The 17854-nt window shown below is 44.1% G+C and overlaps 2 protein-coding genes across 5 annotated transcripts; one reads left to right on the top strand and one right to left on the bottom strand.

Annotated features, from left to right (window-relative positions):
- Positions 1–8911: 8911 nt before the first annotated feature.
- On the bottom strand, positions 8912–14267 carry LOC115779503 (uncharacterized). Of its 4 annotated transcripts, none has more exons than XM_030728204.1 (4): positions 13101–14267; positions 12853–12903; positions 12057–12143; positions 8912–11405 (listed from the first exon to the last, which is right to left on the bottom strand). In XM_030728204.1, exon 4 carries the CDS (start codon positions 11343–11345, stop codon positions 9267–9269), a length of 2079 nt encoding a protein of 692 aa, XP_030584064.1. In that variant the 5' UTR covers positions 11346–11405; positions 12057–12143; positions 12853–12903; positions 13101–14267; the 3' UTR covers positions 8912–9266. The 4 variants fall into 4 exon arrangements, with proteins under 4 accessions (XP_030584064.1, XP_030584062.1, XP_030584063.1 ...); XM_030728202.1 differs by lacking the exon at positions 13101–14267 and adding an exon at positions 12239–12339 and having other exon boundaries at positions 12853–12991; XM_030728203.1 differs by lacking the exon at positions 13101–14267 and having other exon boundaries at positions 12853–12991.
- On the top strand, positions 13151–17462 carry LOC115779504 (uncharacterized). Its single transcript, XM_030728205.1, has 9 exons — positions 13151–13193; positions 13800–13875; positions 14140–14258; positions 14348–14767; positions 14866–15076; positions 15358–15569; positions 15648–15795; positions 16006–16115; positions 16770–17462. Exons 2-9 carry the CDS (start codon positions 13836–13838, stop codon positions 17079–17081), a joined length of 1572 nt encoding a protein of 523 aa, XP_030584065.1. The 5' UTR covers positions 13151–13193; positions 13800–13835; the 3' UTR covers positions 17082–17462.
- Positions 17463–17854: the final 392 nt, after the last annotated feature.

Here is a 17854-nt window from a genome sequence, read left to right as displayed (position 1 = left end):
AAAATTAGCTGATCTTTTCAGGGGCTTGCATTTGTTTACTTCTACATATTTAAACCCTCTCTAACAAAAGCTGTGTGAGGCAGCTTCCTGGCACATGCACCAGCGTGAGTGACAGTGACAGAGGTTTTTGTAACCTTATACTTGTCACGTCCACAGAACGAAAAGACACAAGGAGGGTGAGCGTTAACAGGTTTATTACAATAGAATGTGCGAAGGGAAGTGAGCAGGGGGCGAGAGTTGTTGAGGGAGAGGAGAGGCTGCCTCCGACGAGGAATACGAGTGACGGTGGTCCCAAGGGTCCGCAGGAGCGGGGGGGCAAGACGGTGGCGGCGATGGAGCGCGGGCAGGAATCCACAGCTGACCTGAGGTGAGAGACGAGGAGTTAGAGAAGACAATTGGAACAGGTAAGTCATAAGCCTGATACTGAGCCGACACTGACTGTAACTCTGTCAATGATCCAGCAATGAGTCGAGGTCTGCTGTCATCTTAAGAAGGCGGTGCTGATTGCCTCAATGGAGAACAGGTGTGGAGCAGCTCCATGGAGGGACCGCCCTCACAGGGCATGACAGTACCCCCTCCTCAACGGGAGCCTCCTGGCGACCTGAACTTGTCTGGATGCCGCCGGCGGTACTCCTGCACTAGGCGTTTGTCCAGCATGTTCGTTTGGGACACCCAGGAGCGCTCCTCCGGCCCATAGCCCTCCCAGTCCACCAAATACTGATAACCACGGCCGCGGCGGCGCGCATCCAGGATGCGGTTGATGGTGTAGGCCGGATGGCCGTCGATGATGCGCACCGGAGGAGGAGAGGCTGCCGGCGGGCACAGAGGGCTGGTAGAGACAGGTTTCACTTGGGACACATGAAAGACGTTATGAATACGCATGTTGCGAGGGAGGTTAAGCCGGACCGAGACAGGATTGACAAGGGAGTGTATTTCAAATGGACCAATGAATGTAGGGGCGAGTTTCTTAGATTCAGCCCGAATAGGCACGTGTCTGGTTGAGAGCCATACCTTCTGGCCAGGTTGATAGGCTGGCGCCGGGGTCCGATGTCGGTCTGCCACTCGCTTGTTTTGGTCCTTGGTGCGCTGTAAGGCCAACCGGGCCGCCCGCCACACACGGCGACAGCGGCGGAGGTGGTGTCGGACGGAAGGAACCTGGAGATCCCTTTCGATGGTGGGCAAGAGGGGAGGTTGGAAACCCAAGGAGGCCTCGAAAGGTGACATGCCGGTGGCGCTGGACGAGAGGGAGTTGTGGGCGTATTCGATCCACGCCAAATGGGAGCTCCAGGTGGCCTGGTTGGTGGAGGCCACACAGCGTAGCGCTGCCTCGAGTTCTTGGTTGGTACGCTCTGTCTGACCATTAGTCTGAGGATGATAACCTGAAGACAGGCTCACCTGGGCTCCGAGCGACTTGCAAAACTCCCTCCATACTCGAGACGTGAATTGGGGCCCTCGATCGGATACGATGTCTTCAGGAATGCCGTGCAGGCGGAAGACATGATCAGTAAGCAGTAGGGATGTTTCCAGGGCTGAGGGGAGCTTGGAGAGTGCAATGAAATGAGCAGCTTTAGAAAAACGGTCCACAATGGTAAGGATGACAGTCTTACCCTCAGAGGGAGGAAGGCCGGTGATGAAGTCCAGAGCAATATGTGACCAGGGCCGCTTGGGGGTCGGCAGGGGCCGGAGGAGACCAGCGGGTGAGGAGGTCGATGGCTTATTTTGAGCGCAGGTACTGCAAGCAGCCACATACTCCCGGACATCCTTAATCAGCGAGGGCCACCAGAAATACCGTTGGAGGAAGGTGACGGTTCGGTGAGCCCCTGGGTGACAGGTAAACCTAGCGGTGTGGCCCCACTGTAGAACCTGGGCCCGAACCTGGGAGGGCACGTAGAGGCGGTTAGGAGGGCCGGTACCGGGGTCCGGTTCCGTCCGGAGGGCCGTCTGGATTGCCGACTCGATCTCCCAGGTGATAGAGCCTATGACACAGGAAGGTGGGAGTATGTACTCCGTCTGGGAGAAGTGGTCCGGGGAGGCATACTGACGAGAGAGGGCGTCTGGTTTCACGTTCCGGGACCCGGGTCTGTAAGAGATGGTGAAATTGAATCGGGTAAAGAACAGGGCCCACCTGGCTTGCCGGGGGTTGAGTCGCTTGGCCGATCGGAGATAAACCAGATTTTTGTGGTCCGTCCACACCAGAAATGGATGTGTAGCGCCCTCCAACCAGTGTCTCCACTCCTCGAGTGCCAGCTTGATGGCCAACAGCTCGCGGTCCCCGACGTCATAGTTGCTCTCGGCGGGGGAGAGTCGACGAGAGAAAAAGGCGCACGGCTGAAGGTTACCTGCTGCCTGTTGAGAGAGGACGGCCCCTACTCCCACATCGGAGGCGTCCACCTCCACGATGAAGGGTTGTGACAGGTCGGGTTGGAGCAAGACTGGGGCGGTGGTAAAACGGTCCTTCAGGAGCTGGAAGGCCTCAGCCGCGGCAGACGTCCACCTGAAAGGGGTTTTCGGAGAGGTAAGAGAGGTTAGTGGCAGGGTGATCCGACTGTAATCCCTGATGAAGCGTCTGTAAAAGTTGGCAAAACCCAGGAAACGTTGCAGCTGTTTGCGATCAGCGGGTGTTGGCCATTCCAACACGGCCTTGATCTTGACAGGATCCGCCCTCACCCGCCCCTTCTCAATGACATAGCCCAGGAAAGAGGTGGTGTCAACATGGAACTCACACTTCTCCCCCTTCACGAACAGGCGGTTCTCCAACAACCGCTGCAGCACCTGCCGCACATGTGTCTGATGTTCCTGTAACGAGGAGGAGAATATGAGGATGTCATCGAGGTACACAAAGACAAAATGATTAATGAAATCCCTGAGTACGTCATTAATGAGGGCCTGGAACACTGCGGGGGCGTTGGTCAGTCCGAATGGCATGACCAGATACTCAAAATGACCGAGGTGTGTATTAAACGCTGTTTTCCATTCGTCTCCCTTGCGGATTCTAACGAGGTGGTAAGCGTTGCGGAGGTCCAGTTTCGAAAAGATGGTGGCTCCTTGTAGTAGCTCGAACGCGGAGGTGAGTAAAGGAAGTGGGTACTTGTTCCGGATGGTGATGGCGTTGAGGCCCCGGTAGTCGATGCATGGGCGGAGAGACTTATCCCTCTTGGCAACGAAAAAGAATCCGGCCCCCAAGGGAGACGTGGAGGGCCGGATGAGACCAGCTGCCCTGGCCTCAGTGACGTACTTTTCCATAGCGTCTCGTTCCGGTTTGGAAAGGCTGTACAGGCGGCTGGAGGGATAGGGAGCTCCCGGGCGGATGTCAATGGCGCAGTCGTAGGGGCGATGAGGCGGCAAGGAGACAGCGTGATCTCTGCTGAACACTTCAGCGAGGTCGAGGTATATCTCGGGCACTCCGGAGAGGTCGGGTGGCGTGTTGTCCTTGGGAGATGCTGCGGGCGGGACGGAGGGAGTAGCGGCCTTAAGGCATCGCAGGTGACACTGCTCGCTCCATCCAGAGATGCTCCGAGTGGTCCAATTTATGTGTGGATTGTGTCGTTGAAGCCAAGGAAAGCCGAGAACGATGGGTGTCTGGGGAGACTCGAAAAGGTAAAATGAGATTAGTTCAGAGTGGTTACCTGAGAGAGTGAGCGAGATGGGGTCAGTCCGGTGGGTAATTGTGGAAAGTTTGGCGCCATCTAGGCCAACCACCTGAAGCGGCTGAGGAAGCGGGACGAAGGGAATACCATACTGGTGAGCAAGAGCACGGTCCAAAAGATTTTGCTCAGCCCCTGAGTCCACTAAGGCGAGCGCCGGATGACTCTCGGGAGGAAGGTTAATTTTTGCCTGGATGGTTAACCTGGGTTGGGAGGGACTAGCATTGACCGCGCCCGTCAGTATCCCCACCATTACCGACGGGCGGCCCCTTTTGGCCGAGTCGGGCAGGAATTAATGAAATGTCCTTTTAGTCCACAATAAAGACACTCACCGCTCGCCATCCTCCGGCGGCGCTCCGCTGCTGACAGCCGAGAGTGACCGAGCTGCATGGGCTGCTCCACCAGGCCAACAGGTGTCCCCGCAACCTCTGGTCCCTCTTCCGGGGTGTCATCCCGATCAGCCGGGGCCGTGCGACGAGAGGCCTGATGGGAATTGTAGTTTCGCAGCCCGCGCCGGGTGCTCAGGCGATCATCCAGGCGAATACAAAGGGAGATCACAGCCCCCAGGGATGGCGGCAGGTCTCGGGTGGCGAGTTCATATTTGATTTCCTCATTTAGGCTGTTAAGAAATATACCTCTGAGCGATTTTTCTTCCCAGCCCGCCTCCGCCGCGAGGATCCGGAAGTCCACTGAAAAGTCTGCAACGCTTCTTTTTCCTTGGCGTGCATTTATGAGTTTTTGCGCGGCCGCCTCCGGGCAGGAGCCCTTATCAAACACCTCTTTGAACTGAGATAGGAACTCACGGTAAGTAATTCCAGGGTCCCTCTGCAGCACCGCGTGTCCCCAGTCCAGCGCCCGTCCCCGTAGTAATCCGAGAATGAAGCCGATCTTGGTGCCGTCTGAGGCAAATGCGGTCCGCTGCTGTTGGAAAATAAACAGGCATTGGGTGAGAAAACCCCCACATTTTCCCAGGTCCCCATGGAAAGGCTCCGGAGTCGGAAGGGCTCTTTCGATCGGTCCGGCTGGTCCCGGGAGATCTCCCGGCGGCAGCTGGGGCTGTGGTGGAGCCGAAAAGAGGGGAGCGGAGGGCGTTCGTGATGCGGTGGCCTCCAGCATACCTTTCAGCTCCGCGAGCTGCTGCGTGGTGGCGCCCAGCTGGCTGGAAACCAGCCGCAGCATGTGCTCATGCCGCTGGAGAGTCTCCTCCTGTAGAGCCATGGCCCGATCCAGGGGGCTGGCGGTCGACGCGTCAGTTTGTGGCTGGATCATTCTGTCACGTCCACAGAACGAAAAGACACAAGGAGGGTGAGCGTTAACAGGTTTATTACAATAGAATGTGCGAAGGGAAGTGAGCAGGGGGCGAGAGTTGTTGAGGGAGAGGAGAGGCTGCCTCCGACGAGGAATACGAGTGACGGTGGTCCCAAGGGTCCGCAGGAGCGGGGGGGCAAGACGGTGGCGGCGATGGAGCGCGGGCAGGAATCCACAGCTGACCTGAGGTGAGAGACGAGGAGTTAGAGAAGACAATTGGAACAGGTAAGTCATAAGCCTGATACTGAGCCGACACTGACTGTAACTCTGTCAATGATCCAGCAATGAGTCGAGGTCTGCTGTCATCTTAAGAAGGCGGTGCTGATTGCCTCAATGGAGAACAGGTGTGGAGCAGCTCCATGGAGGGACCGCCCTCACAGGGCATGACAATACTGTGTATGTGCGTATGTATACAAAGTATGAGATGATTTTTTTTTCCTCACTCATCCCTTTATGTTTTCACTATTGTTTCTGTCTTTTTAATGGCAGCGCCTCCAGAAGGGGGGGGGCAGCATGGTCACAGTTCACCTCTCTCCCCACCTTTGTTTGTTTGTCTTCTTGGATGGGTGTTCTGTTAACTGTAATTTCCCCATTGTGGGATCAATAAAGTATCATCATCATCATCAGTCTGGGGCCTGACAGCATGGGTGCCATTGATCCATAGCTTTATATGTAGCACTCAGAGAGGCACACCTGGGTGAAGCAGCTAACAGGTAAGTTTTATAAAATACCTGAGGTTAAAAATGGGGTATGAGTGAAATGAGCTGAAATTTGAGCCACAATATAGTGTAATAAAAATAAAAAACAAAATGGTGCTAAATGAAAACAGGTGGCATAGATGGAGAGCCCAGATTAATTCTATCACCTGAAAAGTTTCCTTTTTTTAACCTACATTTTGATACCAGGCCCACTTTCTAGCCGTGACTCCTTCTGTGTCTAAATATTAACATATTTAAACATTAGCTTTACGCTACAATTCAGTTATTCTGCCTTCAGTTCTAATGGCTTTATTGTTGGTCAAAACTGAATAACCAGTAGGACACCACTAAACAGGTCCTCAGATACATTTGTATCTGGCAGAATTGACAATTTTATAGCAAATTATCACACATTTTTTAAGCTACGTGGACTTTTTAGTCTTTCTAGTATTGCATTTTTTTGACAATATAAAACATGTTTCATATTTAAAAATTCATCAAATGCACAAATATATGTTTTTCAATAGGAAGCACAGAAAAAAACTGTCATAAATAATAACACAAATGGCATCTTACAGGCATGCAGCCCGATGGGTCTCTGTGGGGTTTAGCTCTTACAAAATCTTGGCTGAATTTGTGGTGCCTGTTCAAGCTTTGGGCTGTTTGATTCTGGTAATGGCATGACGGCTAAAAGTAATTTCATGGAATTAATGGTAAATGCCTTAAAGGAAGTGCATAAGATAAAACTTGCCCCCAAATTATCTCTCGGAGCCGGGATTCCCAGAGGGCTGACACTGTAACCATCTAATCTGAAAACCTTAGACACTGAAAAGAGTTACGCCTGCAAAGTCCTGTACAGACTCCCCTTCAGTGTTTGTGTCTCATGAGGAGCCTCCACGGCCAACTGTGAATGTCAGTGGCTTGTGGCCTTCATCACCCTATGGTTAGATTGTAGCTCAAGTGCTTCCATGTGTAATTATCAGTTTCCTCTCCAAGTAACTGTAACATTAGGCGGACTGCTTATAAGGCATATTACATTTATTCCACATATGGTCTCTGGGCTATGCGGAGCTGCTGATGGTGATTAGCAGGAAAGCACAGAGAGGATGTCTTTGTATCTGAGTCTGAGTAAAGAGGAAGACTGCACAGAAGTGACAGTTATGTAAGATGGCCAGTATGGTAATGACTTGCTTCCTGCTCAACAGCCTTTACTAATAATTTTGCTGCCCTTTCAGATATCCTCATCAGTCTGTGTGTCCATTTTTTCCCCTCTCCTGTGGTCTTTGTCATTCCATCTCATGCATGAGATCATTACTTTGCAACTAGCCAGCGTAGTCTCAGAAGGGCAGTGCCTGCAGCCTGATTGTGTGGGATGAAGGCTGAAGTCCTCCTGTGACACAGCTGCTGAGTCTCAGACAGAGCTGCCTATTAACACCTTCATTTCTGAGGAAACTGCACATCAAACACAGGGTTACTAATGATGGAGCTTTATAGGAATGAACTTGTGTTTGCATCCTCTCCTTATTGTGTTTGCGTTTGAAGACAGCGATAAAGTGTGAAAGAGCATAGGTCATGCTTTCCTCTACCTGTGCGTCCTACTTTTGATTAGACCAAGCCGTGTCATCAAAGTGTGACATTACTCAAAACACGAATGAAGCGGCCAGCTGTGATCCCACACAGCGAGCGGCGGACTGCGCGTCGGAGGTACGGTGGCATTTCCCGACGGCCCGAGGATGATATTGGCCTGCTGTGAACAGTCAACCTGACCGGCTCCGAATCCACACATCAGGTGTGTTTATTTCACGCAAATGTGTGCCGGTCACAGACTAGGTCGGCGTAAAATGCTAATAATTGTTGCTCTTTTCACTTTCAATGAAGGATTGTGTGAAGTTTTGGGATATTTTTGCTTAGTGCTTGAATATAAAGAGCTTCATCAGAAAGTAAAGGCTCATTCTGTGCGTTACTCTCTACTTAGTTGTGTGTTTGTGTTTGGCACCACAGGCATGGAACAACTCCGGAATCAGCCTTATCTGTAATTCCTAGATTTGTTGCATTTGCAGTCTGGATAATTTTCCTCCCAGATGAATATAGTAGACAGATTTCAGCACTAGCGGTGTTGCTATAGCCCATAATTTACCATGGCCATAATATTTTAAAGCCTTACATATAACCAGTAATTGTGTAATTGCTGCTTTTGCACAGCTGTGGTTAGTGACTTTCCTCCACCTCCCTAAACGATATTTGTGAGTGTAATTCACATTAGATGTTTTTGCACATTAGATGGCAGTGGTATCATTGATGTGAATTTGCAAAAATTGTGTAGTGAAAACTTGACATTGTCACAACCCTAATCTACACACAAGCTTAGCCTACACAATTAGCAGCCTGTTGGTTTGCCTGGACATATTGGCCTGGGATGGATTCAAATTCCCAGCCTGTATTATTGTTTTATTCCACCACTGCACATTGTAGTGACATTTTCATTGTGACGCACACGCAGGAGGACAACAGCAAGTCGCATGGAAAAAAAAGGGTTTTCAGCAGTGTTGTGATGGATTGTGTTGTGATGGATGCTGACTGGCTTCAAGATGATCAGGATGGCTTCAAATCACCAGGCTACATGCTGGATGCTCTCAGTGAGGGATTCCTGGCAGCTTCATTGGTCTGGAGTGTGTCGCCTTGCTAGAATAAAAGCTGAAATATCCACACTATGTCATGTATAACAGCGAGCCTCTGAACCAGCAGGTTGTTGCTGCCAAAACTAATTTAGAAACAGTCGTACTAGTCTGAATGATCCCCAAAGCACTGGACTTTCCTTATTTTATTCATTCATTCATTCATCCATTCATTCATGTGCTGTCCTGGCTGTGATGATCAGAAGAATAAAATTCACATAAAATTTTACTTCAACTTTTAGTAACACACCCATAATAAATTGTGAAATCATAAAACAATAGTTAATTCACATCCATCCATCCATCCATCCATCCATCCATCCATCCATCCATCCATCCATCCATCCATCCATCTTCTTCCGTTTATCCAAGGCCAGGTCACAGGAGCAGCAGCCTAAGCAGAAAAGCCCAGCGCTCCCTCTCCCCAGCCACCTCCTCCAGCTCATCCGGAGGGACCCTAAGGTGTTCCCAGGCCAGCCGAGAGATATAATCTCTCCAGCATGTCCTGCACTGCAAAAACTGACAGTCTATCTAAGTCTAATAATCTTACATTGAGCCAAAAAGTATTTTTGATCTTGTTTTGAGAGTGATATACTAAGCAGGAGCTGAATGTGTAAGATTATAAAACTTGTTTTTAGAATATATTACTTTTATTTCTTACTTAGTTACTAAATCCTTAAACTAGTTACTTTACATGCATTTTAGGCTAAATTATATCACTGAGACACTGTTTGAGGTCACATTGTATATTTCACAACCATTTTTAGATGCGAAAGCTTATTTTAAGGCCTCTCAGTAATAAGTCGCTTAGGCTTTTGTTGGCCCATCATTAACACATTTATTTACAATATTTACAAAGCTGCAGTGTAACATTTTATGTAGTATGAATCCACAGCCACAACATAGGCAATAAATCACAGCACATCTTCCCCTGTTTCATTTCAACTTTTAAGTGCAATGACATCATCAAGGTTATATTTTGTCAGAACATACATACTGCATTTGAAACTGACTGGATAATATGATGTAGGATCAACTAGCTTTTCAGCATCTATAAACTCTGTTGCTTGGGCGAGATTAGGAACTACAATTTTATATGCTAAAAAATCTGTATTAAAGCCCACAGTCTCATAAAGCTGGTATTCAAAACAGTATAATGAACTGTCTACCACAAAAATGTTTTTAATAAGTCCAAAAACAGGAACTGTGTCACTCACACTGGTGATTATTAGAGACTTTTCACTTATGTACTTGTTCCCATTGAGAATAAGCCATTTTACTTTGACTCCATGTTGTATGCCACCTATCCCCAAAAAATCTCTTATCTTTGCTGCAATATACTCAGGATTTGTCACTTCAGAGACAGGACCCAATTCCTTCTCATGTACAAATATTGGATGCTCAGTGCCCAATTCATTTTGACAGCATTCAGAAAGCTGATTATGGTTCACAAGTGACTTACAGACATTTCTGAAGTTCAATTTAGATGCCCATTGTTTAAAAAAACAGTGCTTTGATTCGAATCTCATACACATGTGCCTTATCACAGGCCCCAGATGAAGAATCTGAGCAGGGAGATGCAACAGGTAATGTTGCTTAGGTATTATATTATTCTCAGGAAAAAGTTTCTTAAACTGTTTCAAATGCTGTTCAATCATATTCTTCAGTCTGAACACACTTTGTACAGATAAAATAGGGGCAAAGAGTATCTGAACAATCTTAATTAAGTCCAAAACAAACTGAACATATTCATTTTTCTCTATACTGTTGAGCAGAAAAGGCATGATCTTCAACAGTATCAGCATTTGCCCCGAGGACTGTTTCAGTTTATTGTCATTAGATGCCAAGGTAGTGACACTGATAGGGCAGGGTTTGTCACGTATGTCTATTGGTGACAAAGGAAAACTCTGCATGGCAGAATTGAACACATCCAACTCCATCTGTCCAGAGAGAACAAGGTGTTTTAGCACACACTTAATTTCCATGGGTGCAACACCCTCAAGAATGATGTGCATTATATCCTGTGGTGTTTGTTGAATGAGGTCAAAGGCTGGGAAATCAATCAGCTTGCTTCTTCTGTTTATACCATAGGTGGTTTTGAGAGATGATTTCAAGAAGTCTGTGCAAGCCTTTTCTATTTCACAGCACTGCTTAATATGTTTTTTCATTGTCCTTTTAGTAAAACTTAGTTCATTAAAATTAATTTGCATTTCATCAAAGGTACATTCACAATGCCTACACTTACTATATGCAAAACCAACTCCTTCCTTGAAACCAGCAAGCTCATGTTGGGCAAGTGTGTCACCACAGACCGAAACTACAGCACCAAATAAATCCATGCTACCACGCTGTGTTTGGATTTTGACACCATTATAGAGCAACTTTAAGTCTTCATTAATCCTTTGTAATACAAAATCAACACCACATTTGTCAATATCATCAGCTTTTGCTATAGCAAGGAGTCTGATTGCAGCAAGCTTTGACCTAAACTTGGGGTCTATGTTTCCTAAAGTATAATAAAACATGAATAATTTATTTACTGAAGCATGTGACCCAAGAGGATTGCATATCTCTATTTCATCAGCATACAAAATTATCTGTAAAGCAGAAGGTTCTTTTGAAAACAGTGGATGGGATTTATAAATGCTCCCATCAATAATGTCATACAAAAACCCATCTTTGTGGCAACTCTGAGGTGCGGTGTTGATCATGGCAAAAATCCTGGAATTGGACAACAACTGTTCAAGGCTCCTAATAAGGGGTATATAGTAAAAACTTCTGTTTTTGATGGCAATTACTCTTGACTGTCCTTTGTTAACTCTGCAAACCTTTTGAGACATAACTACCTCCTCTGGTATGACTGGGTTAAAAAGCCTCTGGATTGTGCTGTCCTGAATGTATGTGGAAGCCATCATGGAGAAAGGATCTTGAAAATTTTCCAGTTCTGCCAATACTGCCTCTTGTAGCTGCTCCATATTGTCTGAATGTCTTTGAAAGAGCGACTTCATGGTGTCCTTCATGGTACTGAGAAGAGCAGTTTGATACTGCTGGACTCCAGAGACAATACTGTTGACACCCCTCTGAAACAAAAACAACAAAGAAATATGAGCTATATACAGTTTGTTCAATATGAGACTAGCATTACACTTCTTAAGAACATTCTGAATAGGATTTCATACCAAAATGATCTCTGTCCAGTTCTTGCTCAGAATTCAAAAGTCAGAATTACACTTCTCTGGTGTGCAGACTTTCTTTTTGCTCTCGTTCCTGCACCCTTTTGACCTCTTTTCACACGTGCGTGTTCTCATTACTTAAAAACAACACTGTTCCCACTAAATGCAAATCTAAGTATTAACACTGTAATGCTTTTTTATATGTTTATGTTAAATATGTATCCATCTGGTGCTGGCCCGGCCCGTCTGTCAAATTTCAAAAAGTCAATGTGGCCCCAGAGCCAAAAAGTTTGTGTGTATCCTTGTCACAAAATATGACACTGTTGTAGCTCTGACAGTGGAATTATAAAATGGTCCATAGAATTAGAATTGTAAGTTTACATGCTTTCAAGACCTTTTCCCAGTCTTATTCAAGCACTTTTCAAACTCTATCAAGGACCAATTTTCAAGTCTTTATAAGCAAATTATGACTGTGGTAAAACGCATACTTAAATGCAGACACACATACATATATTCAATATATATTTTATTTCCCTAACACTTAGGTTTGTGCAATACCTGGGATAGGTGACATCTTTCCCGGACACTGATGGTAAATGCAGCTGCACATCTGACGAGATTTTCACTTGCTGTAGCAGCTCCTTCCTGTAGATATGTTGTGTTAATATACATTAAAAAAATAATATAAACACCTGAATGTTAACTGTTAAACATTTTCATTAGCAAACATTGCATCTTACCTGATTATCAGTATTTGGAGTCTGGAAATCCTCAAGCTCCGGACTTGACATTTCATTTGGAATGACAGGTATGTTGACCTCACTGTCGGTCCTTTGCATTCCTTGTGTTTTAGTGGCACAGTCAGAAAAAACTGGTATGTCAAAATGTTCACCTGCAGCATGTGATAAGTCAGATGATGCTGCTGTCATCCACTGGGTAGGAGGGTTCCCAGTCGCAAGATACAGAGCATGAGTGCGTCTGATATGGTAGTAAAAAGAGTTAAAGACTCTGTATTCCTCTGTACAACCATCTATTCCGCATATGACTCGGAAGTTTGGACTGCGGCTATGTGTTTTGTTAATATGGCTCAAGAGAGACTTCAATGTTAAGGCAACAAAAACAAAGCAAATCATACACCTCCAACAGGCCATGTTAAACCGCCAAAAAGAAAAAACAGGGCAGCTAGCTGAATGCAGACAGTCTATTCTTAGCCTAATGAAAATCTTCACTCACGGCAAAATCAAGTCATGCTAGCACTACAACACACGTTCGTAAACCTCTATTAGAAATTTAAATGTAGCAGAAGAAAGTAGACAAAACGTTCAGTCTAAGAAGCAAGAGCAGAAACAAATACCTTACTGCTTCACATCACTTTTGAGCTGTTGTTGGCGGGCTCATACAGGCGCTGCAGGTCATTACCAAATATGGAGGGGGGTCGGTTACATCAAAACTCTCATTAAATCTAGTTTAAACTCTAGTTATTGTGATTCAGTAAGGGACCACAACAGGAGTAATAATTAAAATGTAATTTATAGTTATAATATCCCCCTATTATGACTGTTATTACTTTACAAGTTTTAGAAACATTATTATGGTCTGCACCTACTCCCCCCTGACTGCCCTCATGTGGTCACGTCTGTCCTGTAACCGTTTGAAGGGGAGCGAAGAAGCAGGCTTGGACTGGATTCTGCTGAGGTAAGGAGAACTTTTACAGCATTTGATTTAAAAATTTTGTACTACTGGGAAAACAGCAGCCTGGTCCAGCAATCAGTTTACCCATGGATGGACTATCAGTTCTCATAATACGTCCACAAGTTTTTTGCCACTGTAGCCTAAAAGCCAGCTAGCTAAGCTTGCTTAGCTAATATTAGCTAACAGGTTTGGTCCTGCAATTTACGTTACAATGCGATTTTTTTTTTTGTTTACCATGACTAACCAATGGTGTTAAAAGTTTGAATATAATTTTCCACATAAAATATGTACATGTTTGATGTAATTAGCAGGACATGCAGACAGACTTGGTACTAATGAACGTAGGAACAGCAGATGCAGATCAGAGGCAGGTGTGCATGTCTTAGCTGAGGGACCTATGCAGGCTGTGGAGGAAAATGCTGAGAGTTTAGTTTCTGCACTAGTTGAGGCTCCTGTCAATCACTCTGGGTCCACTGTATACAGAAGGAAAATACATGTGTTGTATTTGAAAAGTCCATAAGGTGTTGTACTGTTTGAATGGTCTGACATACTTCTGAGCATGATTTTTTGAGCCTTGGCTTAATGTCGTGTTTTTTTTCATGCCCTCAGATAAAGGCGCAGTTAAAAGGAAGACACACGGAAATCATGGATGGACTAGATGATGTTACAGTATCAGTTCTAAATGGTATGTCAAGTTTAAGTGTCTTTAATAAAATAAAGTTGTCCATGCTGACATTGGTTTCAAATTTGAATTTTAACTATTTATGTAATCTCAAAACACCCAAATGTCAAAATTTTATTCTATTTATATTTATTTGTAGCTGGGAGATAAAACAGTAAGAGGACAATTTGGATTTTATTTGCCCTGTCAAGTTGAATACCATTAAATTTATAAGGTCCAAGTTTTTCAACTCTAAAAGGTTTATTACTATTTGACCTCTCTTTACAGCTGCCAACATAGATGAGGTTTTAATCCACACCCTCAGTCGTGATGATTTAAGAGATCTTTTTCCTGGTCCAGAAAACTTTCTCAGGAGGAAACAGTTGTGGGCTCATCTTCACAAAGAGGCAAGTTTTTGCTGCCTTTGATCTAAAAACGTGTAGTGCAGTTTTGTTTGTAACACCTACAACATTTATATTTTGAATTATTTTCTTAGGAGGACTATTCCACCTTACCAGACAAAGCTGGCCCTGGTGAAGCAGGAACTAGGTCTTCACCTAAAGGAACACCTCCATCTCCCCAGACATCCACTCCTTTGGTAAAGAAAACCCCAGAGAAGACTCTACAGCTTCCCAGTCCTCCTGAATATGTGATCTATACAGATGGTGAGCTGGAACTAGCTCGGAAACACTATTTTGAGATGGCCTGCACTGGTAGAGAGGGAGAAGCTGCCATGTCCAAAGAGCTGAGATGCAGGCTGGTGAGAAACACTGTCACCAGCATGATTTCAATCTTGAGAGCAAGTCGACAAGGAGAGGAGTTACGATACCCGTCCAAGTACGATGTTACTGCCATGGCTAAGAAACTAGTGGAGTATTATCCCATGCTACAGGATAACGACTTACCTGCCAAATATGTATGTGATTAAATTTTTTTCACATTTATTTCAGACTTCTGAAATTATATACGTGATATTACGTTTCTTTTTTTCTTTCAACATCTTATTCACCATAGACGAGCATGTACAGTTATCTTCAGAAGAGGATCCTGAATATTAAGTCCCCTCGAAAGAGGCAGGGTCCCACACCAGAGAGGGGCCGTTCAAAAAAAAGGCGCCACATTGAGTTCTCACCAAGTGACCAGGGAGAAGATGATGATGCAGATTCAAGTGGCGGATCAACGATTCTTTTGCCACCAGTGAGCAGTTCTGATGGCGACAGTTCAGGTAATTGACAAATTCTAATTATGGCAATAATGATGGACGTGAAGGCTGGATGACTTTGATAGATTGGGATGTCTTGATATATTACACTTTAAATTTAAACTTGATTAGGTTTTGATCTGTTGTGACAGGATGTGATTTTTCAATATTCATGTATTTGACTTTCTGTAGAATAACCATCATAAATATATAACACACAATGTTAGGCTTGCTGGCTAAAACACATAGTATCATTTAGATTGATATGTTGGATCCAGTTACTGATTCTGTATTTTCCCCTTTAGTCAACATGGATAGTCTAGCAACACAGGCCAGGCATTACAAGACTCTGCAGGACCTGTATAAGAAGCCAAAACCCAACCGAGATGCTGTTTGCCAAATTCTTGACCTTGAGTTTCAATCAAGAAGAGCCTTCATTGACAGCGATGTTCTGAAAGAAGAAGATAGGCCAACAAAGATTCTAGAGGCATATCCAGGTTTCAAGGAGCTTCACAATGTAAGTGACTTACTTTTCATCGTGGCTTTCTTATAAAGCAAGCACTGGTGCAGGTTTTAACATTTACTTGCACTATAGGTGATGGATGAGCTACGGCGGATCCTGGATAAGAACAACAACAAATTCATAACTGAAGTAAAGGCAAGATGGGAGGACTTCTGCTCCATGGTTCAGTTTTATGGTCTTTGGAAGAAGGTGTTAAAGCCACCGATGAACCAAAATAGAGGTTAGTCATTGTGCTATCTTTAATACATCATGTAGCTGTTTTCAGAGACATAAATATGTATAGGATTGTGTATGATAGTGCTGATTAAATAAAACTGGAACAACAGTACTGTTCATGGTGACACCTTATTTTCTGTGGTATCAAGATTAAGTTGCCAATCAAATTTAGATCATTTAGGATTGAACTAAACATTGATTTATTTTGTTCCAGTGGAATGCAACATCGCCCTGTTTAGGGCACTCCCCACACTCTTCCCCTCACCAACTGCGCCACCCAAGAAGCTGGGACATGCCAGTGAGGCATTGCTTCATGTCCTTCAGGTCAGAGTTTGTTCATATTGTTATCAGTTAATATATAGATACTTTATTGATCCCGAAGGAAAGTAGGCAATGTATGTCTGCAAGGGCTTTCACTGTACATTTTGGCAATTTATTTGGTCCTTTTTAAGCATCTCTGCTCCTAAAAATAATAGAATTTACATTTGAAAATTGATACTGAAATTTCTGCAGCACTATGTTGGTCAGAGGACAGCATGGCCTGCCAAAATACAAATACAGACCAATGTCTACAGGAAACACTAATAAATTGATTAAAAATAACTAATTAAACTAAAATTCATTAAAATCATAAAAATTCACAAAACAAACTGGAAGTAATAACAGATTTAAAACATTACAGGTGCAGTATCTCTGTCATTTCCCAAAGTATGTGGAGAATGACTACTAACAGTGACTAAGACACAAGTTAATCTTGTCATAATTATTTCATTGGCAGGCATATTTGACATTTTCTGTAGGGCATTTTTCAAACTAAAGAAACAAAATGATATGAAGATGAGCTGTACCACCTGTATTCTATGATTGTGATCATTCATATATATATATATACATATATACATAATAGTGTCTCAGTAGTTTGACTGCTCAGCTAGTTTTTTAATGTCTCTCTTCTCTGTTTTGTCCTTTTTTCTTTAGCCAACAGAAGATCCAGCCATCTACCTTCAGAGGAGATCTCTCTTCAGCCCTGTTTTGCTCTTTGATGGGTCCCACTGTATTATGGCAATTGGAACCACACCCATCACCACATTTGCTGAAGAAGACCTCCGTCAAGGTTTGCTGTATCTGATGGCATACTACTACACCTTGCATCTCACATATCCAAAGTGTGTGGCAACCCTTCTGTCTGTCATTCAGACTGAAGTGTTAAAGGACAGTATCCATGAGCGAGACACCACAAGCTCATACAAAAAAGCCATGGCAGAGTGGAAGGCTTTTATTCAGGAGTAGAGTTGTACAGGTACACGACTTTCATGTCTGTGTTGGAAAGTTTTAACCTAACATAAGAGCTGTAAAAAGACATTTAAATTCTTCATTTTTGTTTATCTAATACAAACACATCTTCTGTTCTTCAAATGTTCTGCTTTATAATGTGAGTTTCAGTAGCTTTAAATGTTGATTAGAGTTAATTAACTTTACCAGTTTTTAGTTGTAATTGAAAGTTACTATTAGTTCAATGACACCATGTATAATGTATAGCATTACTTGCATTACAACCTCAACATTACCATTTCTGTGTGGGTTTGTTTTGCACATTCATGTGTGCAATGCTGTATACTATTGTTGCTATTTGGAGAAGCAATTTAAATAAAGGCTGTTGTATATTGTACTGTGTTTTTGGATTCATTTAGTGTAAATGCTTTCTTATTTTAAGACAGAATATGTAGAATTAGCAATTCTTGAATTCAGAAGAACAGCTGTTAGTTCCTCTTGTTTTAAGAGTTTTTCTCTCAAAGTGAGAAAGAAAAAAACACTGAAAGAAGCATTGGCAGGCTAGTTTTGAGTTTATTTGACTTGATAAAGCACTTGAAATGAGTGTTAAACAACTTGTTTTAAGTTATTTCTCACTTGTCTAAAGACTAGATATTTTGTCTTATTTCAAGAAATCTTATCAAGTGTAATTATCTCAATCCACTGGCAGAATATTTCACTTGATTATAGTCTGAATTTTTCCAAATTAAGTAGTTTTTTCCTTATATTTAGACAGGTAGTTTTTGCAGTGT

The sequence above is a fragment of the Archocentrus centrarchus genome, chromosome 4 (genome assembly GCF_007364275.1).
Source record: "Archocentrus centrarchus isolate MPI-CPG fArcCen1 chromosome 4, fArcCen1, whole genome shotgun sequence".
Lineage (NCBI taxonomy): Eukaryota > Metazoa > Chordata > Actinopteri > Cichliformes > Cichlidae > Archocentrus > Archocentrus centrarchus.
The sequence above is the reverse complement of the archived record's forward strand: the minus strand, read 5'-3'. Positions and strand labels throughout refer to the sequence as shown.

Excerpts from the sequence above, each read along its gene's own strand:
- LOC115779503 (XM_030728201.1), bottom strand. The coding sequence starts at position 12,649 with ATGGCCTGTTGGAGGTGTATGATTTGCTTTGTTTTTGTTGCCTTAACA. Across the intron at positions 12,144-12,238 it reads CTCCAAATACTGATAATCAG|GAAGGAGCTGCTACAGCAAG; the intron begins GTAAGATGCAAT and ends ACATATCTACAG. Across the intron at positions 11,406-12,056 it reads AAAGATGTCACCTATCCCAG|AGGGGTGTCAACAGTATTGT; the intron begins GTATTGCACAAA and ends TTTTTGTTTCAG.
- LOC115779504 (XM_030728205.1), top strand. The coding sequence starts at position 13,836 with ATGGATGGACTAGATGATGTTACAGTATCAGTTCTAAATG. Across the intron at positions 14,768-14,865 it reads ACGACTTACCTGCCAAATAT|ACGAGCATGTACAGTTATCT; the intron begins GTATGTGATTAA and ends TATTCACCATAG. Across the intron at positions 15,796-16,005 it reads ACCGATGAACCAAAATAGAG|TGGAATGCAACATCGCCCTG; the intron begins GTTAGTCATTGT and ends ATTTTGTTCCAG.